The 7,608-nt window shown below is 39.9% G+C and overlaps 1 protein-coding gene across 1 annotated transcript in view; it reads left to right on the forward strand.

The window, feature by feature from the left end:
- The window catches only part of NSD1 (nuclear receptor binding SET domain protein 1), a 117,311-nt gene that overhangs the window by 82,888 nt on the left and 26,815 nt on the right, over positions 1-7,608 (forward strand). Inside the window, exon 11 of the mRNA XM_023508620.1 lies at positions 2,580-2,759. Coding sequence (XP_023364388.1) covers positions 2,580-2,759 — 180 coding nt within the window. The remainder of the gene's footprint in view (positions 1-2,579; positions 2,760-7,608) is intronic.

Raw genomic sequence — 7,608 nt, forward strand, 5'->3', positions numbered from 1 at the left:
AAAAAAAAAAAAAAAAGAATACCAGCATTGTATGTGGGAGAGTAGAGGGAGTTGTGGACAGTTTTAGAAGTTACCACATTATGTTCTTGGAGTTCTGATATTACATGGGTAATATTAAATAGTAGGAATTTGCGGGAGGTTTAGTTTAAAAAATGATTCTCTTGCATGTCCTTCCCCCCACACTATTGAAAGACCAAAGTGTATTCTTCCCTCATGGGTTCTTATATCTCTGTGGTATCATTTGGAAATGCATGTCAGGGCAAAATGGGGAGTTTTTGTATGTTTTGGGTTTTTTGGAAATAGGATATTACTTTTACCCGGTATGGTGTGCAATACACTATTCTCATAATAGCTCACTGCAACCTCAAACTTCCGACCTCAGCCTTCTGGGTACCTGGAACTACATGCCTATTCCACAAGGCCCAATTCATTATTTGAATTTTTTTTGTAGAGTTTTTTTGTAGAGTCTCACTGTGTTTCCTAGGTTGGTCTCAAATTCCTGGCCTAAAGCTATCTCTTGCCTCAGCCTTCGAGAGTGCTGGAATTACAGGTGTGAACCACTGTGCCTGGCCTGGAATCTCTTGTTTTAGAAGCTTATTTCTTACTCGTAGTTAGGTTGATACTCTGAGTTTTCCAAAACTCCAATTCAAGTTTTAAAATTTCTTCTTATTAGTAAAAATAAAAAGCCTTTTCTTTCTGTTCAGTAATAGTAGGAATCTTACTAATTTTTCTAAAGTAGTTACCATTTTGGTGCCTGTAGTTCAGTGAGTAGGGCACCAGCCACATACTCCAAGGCTGGCAGATTCAAGCCTAGCCCAGGCCTGCTAAACAACAATGACAACTACAACCAAAAACAATAAATAAAAATTAAAAAATGAAAGCTGGGCTCGGCACTTATGGCTCAAGTGGCTAAGGCACCAGCCATATACACCTAAGGTGGTGGGTCCGAATCCAGCCCAGGCCTGCCAAACAACAATGATGGCTACAACCAAAAAAAAAAAAGCCAGGTGTTGTGGTGGATGCCTGTGGTCCCAGCTACTTGGGAGGCTGAGGCAGGAGACTCACTTGAGCCCAGTAGTTGGAGGTTGTTGTGAGCTATGATGCCATGGCACTCTACCCAGGGGGACAGCTTGAGACTTTGTTCTCAAAAAAAAAGAAAGCCAGTTGCCATGTCTGTAGTAGTAAATGCTTATGTGCCAAAAGATCTTCTAACTTTTCCCACAGTATTGCGGGCAAAATTTAGCAGTGTTGGCTTCTCTCTTCTTTTTTGGTTTATTTGTTTTATAACAATAGCTCCAAAAAATATCTCTTTTATGTGGGCTAGAGTGGAGAGCTGTCATCGTAGCTTGCTATAGCCTTAAACTCCTGCTTCATCTTCCCAGATAGCTAGGACTATTGGCATTTGGCCACCACAGCTGTTTTATTTTGACTTTTCTTTTAATCAGACTGGTAGTACCTACATAAGAGGATTTCCTGGCCCTATAAGTCTCACTAGTTTAAGTACAATAATTTAAACTGCTGGCTCCAAATGCAGTTTTGCTAGTTTGGTGGCACATACCTATAGCCTCAGTTACTTGGGAGGCTTGATTCTAGGAGTTTGAGTTTGAGTTCAGCCTAGACAATATAGTACCTTGTGTCTTTAAAAAAGAAAAAAATATTTTCAGTTTAACTACCAGTTAACTTATCCTTTATAATTGCTGTTAAAGATTACATTTAGGTGGTTTGATAATCATTTTGAGTTGGTGAAGTAAGTTAAGAATATATTTCATCTGCAATGGGTAGGGGAGGTTCATTGACCTGAAAAGCTTTAATACTAGGCAGGTATTAGTGTCCTGCCTGTTTCCCCCATGTAGTCTGGGCCTAATTTCAAAGCCCCCCTAGGAGTCAGGTCTGTCATTTATATTGGTCTTTCATTAATAAGTCAGGCTTACTAACATTATGAAATCTGATTCTTTTTGGAGACTTATTACATAATTCCCATCTGATCTTTTATGGTAGATTAGGTGTATAAGATCCATCTCTGGCAGGATCCTATGACTAAAGCTTGTAATCTCAGTGCTTAGGAGGCAGAGGTAAGAGGATAGCTTCAGGCCAGGGATTTGAGGTCACAGACAGTAAACTATGATCACACCACTGTACTCTAGCCTAGGTGACAGAAAACCCCATTTCTGATTTATTTTAAAAAAAAAAAAAATGCGGTGGTGGAGGGAGTAGGTGTGGTGTTTCACACTTGTAATCCTAGCACTCTGGGAGGCTGAGGCCAGAGGATCACTTGAGCTCAGGAGCCTAGAGACCAGCCTGAGTGAGAATGAAACTCTGTCTATTAAAGATAGGAAAATGAGTGGGTTTTATGGCAGTCACCTGTAGTCCCAGCCACTAAGCCAGTGTGATGCCATAGCAATCTAACCTCAGGTAACAAGGCCAGACTCTCTAAAAAAAAAACCCCCACCAATCCTAGTGCTTTTATTTCTGAATGTCAGCAAATAGAATTGAATAACTCAAATTGTGTTTGTATTTAATGTCTTTTTTTTTTCCCCCCATTTGCTCTTTCCTGGTTTTCCTGCTTCTTACATATTTAGGTCGTCTCATGCGCTGTGTCCGCTGCCCTGTGGCATACCATGCCAATGACTTTTGCCTGGCTGCTGGGTCAAAGATCCTTGCATCTAATAGTATCATCTGTCCTAATCACTTTACCCCTAGGCGGGGTTGCCGAAATCATGAACATGTTAATGTTAGCTGGTGCTTTGTGTGCTCAGAAGGTAAGAAATAACTTGTTCTATGAGTAGTCTAAAAGGGATTGATACGTTTCAATTGGAAGAATAGTTTTCTTCATGTTGTTACTGGAGAAAATAGTAGGAAATGATGTCCCAAATTAATGGTAACATAGCAGAATTTTTAAAACTTAACTTTGATGCCTGATAGGGAGAGGTTTTATTTTTGTTATTTTGAATAATGACTTAATTTTTATTAAAATAAACAATTGCAGCTTGGCGCCTGTGGCTCAAGTGGGTAAGGGTTGAATCCAGCCCAGGCCTGCCAAATAACAATGATGGCTGCAACCAAAAAATAGCCAGGCGTTGTGGCAGGCACCTATGGTCTCAGCTACTTGGGAGGCTGAGGCAGGAGACTCGCTTGAGCCCAGGAGTTAGTTGGAGGTTGCTGTGAGCTGTGATGCCACAGCACTATACCCAAGGAGACAGCTTGAGGCTCTGTCTCAAAAAATTTAAAAAATAAATAAATAAATAACAATTGCAGCTCGGTGCATGTAGCTCAATTGGCTAGGGCCACTTACACCAGAGCTGGCAGGTTCGAATTCAGCCTAGGCCCACCAAACAACAGTGACAACTGCAACTGGAAAAAAAAAATTGAAGCATTAAAAAATAGAGAGAAAGAAAAAACTTAGCCCCAAATCCCACTCTAGACATTTATGCATGCCAACAGGTAGAAGGGCAGATATATCATGGTGACTCAGTCTTATAATCCTATTTTAGGAGGTTAAGGCGAAAGGGTCACTTGAGGCTACAAGTTTAAAACTAGCCTAAGGAACATAGGGAGACTCTATCTCTGGAAAAAAATAGAAAAATTAGTCATGGTAGCTCTGGGAGACTCAGGCACACGAATTGTGTGAGGTTTCAGGAAGCTATAGGGACAGCATTGTACCCTATCCCAGGCAAGAATGAGACTCTTTCTCTAAAGGACACATATCTAGATAGAAACAATGCTAAAAAATACTGTCATTATATAATTGTCTTTAAAAATTGTTTTATTTATTTATATTTTTATTGGGTACAAGTCTAATTTTGTTATATGCATAGATTGCATAGTTGTGAAGTCAGGGCTTTGAAGGTATCCATCATTTGGTTGTATGTGTGATTGTGTTTAATTTTGCGTGAATTAAGAGAGGAAAACGCTGAAAGTGAATATGAACTTCAGTTAAATTTTTCTTCATTAAAAGAGAAGTTAGTTCTTCAAAGAGTTTGTAAGGTGCAGGAAAAGTAAATTTTATACCTTTATTAAATTTCAGTTTATAACATATTTCCCTTTAGATTAGAAAACAATATTAGCCCTCTCACACATTTTCTTTCCTTTTCTCTTTCCATCTTTCACAGGCTGATTTATGCTAGTAATCCTAAGTGGAGGATTAAGTACTTACTATCAGTATGTTTACTTTTGTGCTTATAGTTCTGAATTTTTTATTTCAGTTTTTTCTTATTTGTTTTTCCTATCTTTTTTTTTTCTGTCTCCTGGTAGAATGCAGTGATGTTATCATAGCTCACTGCAACCTTAAACTCCAGAGCTGTATCACCTCCTATGTCACCCTCCAAAGTAGCTGGGACTACAGGCACCTCCCATCATACCTAGTTTGAATTTTGGTTTGTATCTTTGGCCAAATTGCATTGCAAAGGTTTTGAATGTCTCCATTTGCCCATTTATAAAATAGGAACTTCTTTATCACACAGGCATATTATAATAGTGTAAATTAAATTAAAAATAATGTGGTTAGACTAGGAGTGCTAAGGTGGGTGGATTGCCTGAGCTCACAGGTTCCAGACCAGCCTGAGCCAGAGTGAGACTTCTTCTCTAAAGCCAGGTGTTATGGTGGGCACTTGTAGTCCCAGCTACTTGGGAGGCTTAGGCAAGAGAATCACTTGAGCTCAAGACTTACAGGTTGGCTCGGCGCCTATAGCTCAACCGGCTAAGGCGTCAGCCACGTACACCTAAGGTGGCGGGTTCGAATCCCCAGCCCGGACCTGCCAAACAACAATGACGGCTGCAACCAAAAAATAGCCGGGCGTTGTGGCGGGCGCCTGTGGTCCCAGCTACTTGGGAGGCTGAGGCAGGAGAGTCGCTTGAGCCCAGGAGTTGGAGGTTGCTGTGAGCTGTAATGCCACAGCACTCTGCCCAGGGCGACAGCTTGAGGCTCTGTCTCAAAAAAAAAAAAAAAAGACTTACAGGTTGCTGTGAGTTAAGATGCCATGGCACTGTACTGAGGGCAAAAACTGAGACTCTGTCTCCCCCCCCCCCCAAAAAAGTGGTTAAAGCCCTAACATAGATAATTAAGGTTTTGAATTTTTTTTTAATTATTATTTATTACGGGGACCACTGCAATAGGATTTTGTAGTTGGGGGGGGGGATTAGTATCAGTTTCCAGAAAATAAGTTCTAATGATTGTTGGTCTTATTTTTATTTTGTTTTGTTTTAATTTCTTTATTCATAGTGTAGGACTTTTTTTCACATCTTGTCTTATTCTGTTTGATTTTCTTCTAAAAGCTTTTCCCATTAGTAATAAACTCTTCTCCTTAAGAAATGACTTCTCCTAAGAAAACAATACTTCTTTCCTCTTTCTTGAGATAAAGATCACTATGGAGATCTGTATCATCAGATATCTATGTCAGTAATTTTGTAAAAGGAGATTTCCCTTACTTGTGATATGATGTTCTCTTGTATTTCATTTCATGTACCTAGAAACTGGAGTCTAGTTAATTTTAGAAGTTTCTTCCTTAGAAGAAAGTAAGGAAATTGAGTGCAATCTGATGGATGGAAGAGACATTACATTCCTTTTAGAAATTTGGATATATTCAATAGTGCTAAATCCAAAGGGAAAAAATGGCTGTTTCTGTATTTGAAGACTCAATTTAAACCTGCATGTGTTTGTGTTCTTAAGATTTATTCAACATGACAAGAAAAGGATATGCACTGGAGTTTGCAACAAAACATTTACACATTCTCAAACTATGGTGCTATTATACAAAAAAATAAAGTAAGAGTTTTCAGTGCAATTATGTCAGTTGGAAGTAAAACTTTGGTGGAGGGATATTTTAATATAGAAAGAACACCATTTTTAGGTATGTTAGGGACTTATTCATTGTTAGCTATGTGATTGTCCTATAAATTCTCTGGTATCATGAATTCTTTTTTGTTCTTCTAATATATATTCCTTATTAAACTGTGTTCTGATGAACCCATATGCCTATTTATCATTTTACCATTTTTAATTTCTTTTGAATAAAACAGAGGGCTTTTGTACATGTTTCAAGCATTTAAATACATCACTTTGTAGTTCTTAGAATGAAAACGGGTATGGATACTAATGTGCATTTTTTAAAAGTTTTTCCATGGCCTGAGTTAGAGCGAGACCCTGTCTCTGAAAAATAGCTGGTCGAGGTAGTCCCTGCCTCTCAGGAGGCTGAGACAAGAGAAATGCTTGAGCCCACGAATCTGAGGATGTTGTGAGGTATTATGCCACGGCACGTTGCCGGGAGCGACAAAGTAAAACTTTCTCCAAAAAAAAAGTTTTCCATACCTTTTTCTTCCCCCCTCATTGATAAGGTAGAATTTTATTACACAGGAATACAGAAGGAATAAAAAGTAACAGAGCTTCTGGCCATGGGGAAGACCCAAGTGGGAAATCTCCCTAGGTCCTTTGTCAAGGGTTATATTACATTTTGGCTAGGAATTGGTAGGTGGAAAAACACCTGTACAAACTTAATGAGTATATTAACAAATGAACGAATGCAGTCCCTCCCTTTGGGCAAGGTTTTGGTCTTAGCAATTTTTGTCTCAGGGTAGGGATTAGGGTAAATGCTCTGGCTGCTTTGTTCTTGACCTTACTAGAGTCCAGAAGGTGTGGTTCGGAAAAGCAGCCTGTTTGTGCCTATAGATGGGGGTCTGATTTCTGAACTTACCTGGGCCTAGAGAATGGGGGGATTCCTGTCCAGCCCTGGGTAGGGGAATCCTGTGTCAATCCTCCATCTCTGAATAGAAGCTCTGACTGCCATTAGGGGGAAAGAAGGGCAATCTAGGGTTCACAGTAAATGGAAATCTGGGTTAATCCCTCTAGCTTGGGGCAAAATGTCAGGATATTTTCTCAATGAAATTGCCTAGGCCTAGGAAACTGGGGTCCCTGGTCCAGCCTTGAATAGGAGAACCCTGTATCAATAGAAGGGGCCAATTAGGGTTTCCCCGGAGGGAGGGAGATCCAGGAATCTGCAACAGAATCAGGTCTTAGACTGGAACCTTTTTTACTGCCTGTGGCCTGATGACACCATCTCTGGAAGGTATAAATCTAATTAGCACTTCATCTGACATTATGGTACTCTACCAAGAATGACAAAATGAAGACGCTATCTCTAAAAAAAAATAATAAACAGCCAAAGTTTGCCTTTTAAATTTAAAGTCCAGTCAGGTCATGAGAAATATAAGTAATTAGGTCTCTTCCCAAGGTAGCTTAGTTGCCTCTGGGGTTAAGAGGGCTTCAGCTGCTAAAATCTATAGACAGTGTGCCATCCCTTGGCCATGGTGTCAGGTTTGTTTGTTTTTTGGAGACAGAAAATCACTTTATCGCCCTCAGTAAAGTGCTGTGACATCATAGCTCACAGCAACCTCCAACTCTTGGGCTTAGGCAATTCTCTTGGCTTATGTAAGGTAGAAAGAACTAATAAGGAGGTTATCAAGAGTATTAAGATAAAGCCAGGTATGGTGGCTCATACTTACAATCCTAGTACTCTGGGAGGCCAGGGTAGGAGGATCCCTTGACCTCAGGAGTTTGAGGTTGCTGTGAGTGAGGCTGACACCACAGCTGTCTAGCCTGGGTAACAGAGTGAATTG

The sequence above is a fragment of the Otolemur garnettii genome, unplaced genomic scaffold, assembly GCF_000181295.1.
Source record: "Otolemur garnettii isolate 467f Iridium unplaced genomic scaffold, OtoGar3 scaffold00261, whole genome shotgun sequence".
NCBI lineage: Eukaryota > Metazoa > Chordata > Mammalia > Primates > Galagidae > Otolemur > Otolemur garnettii.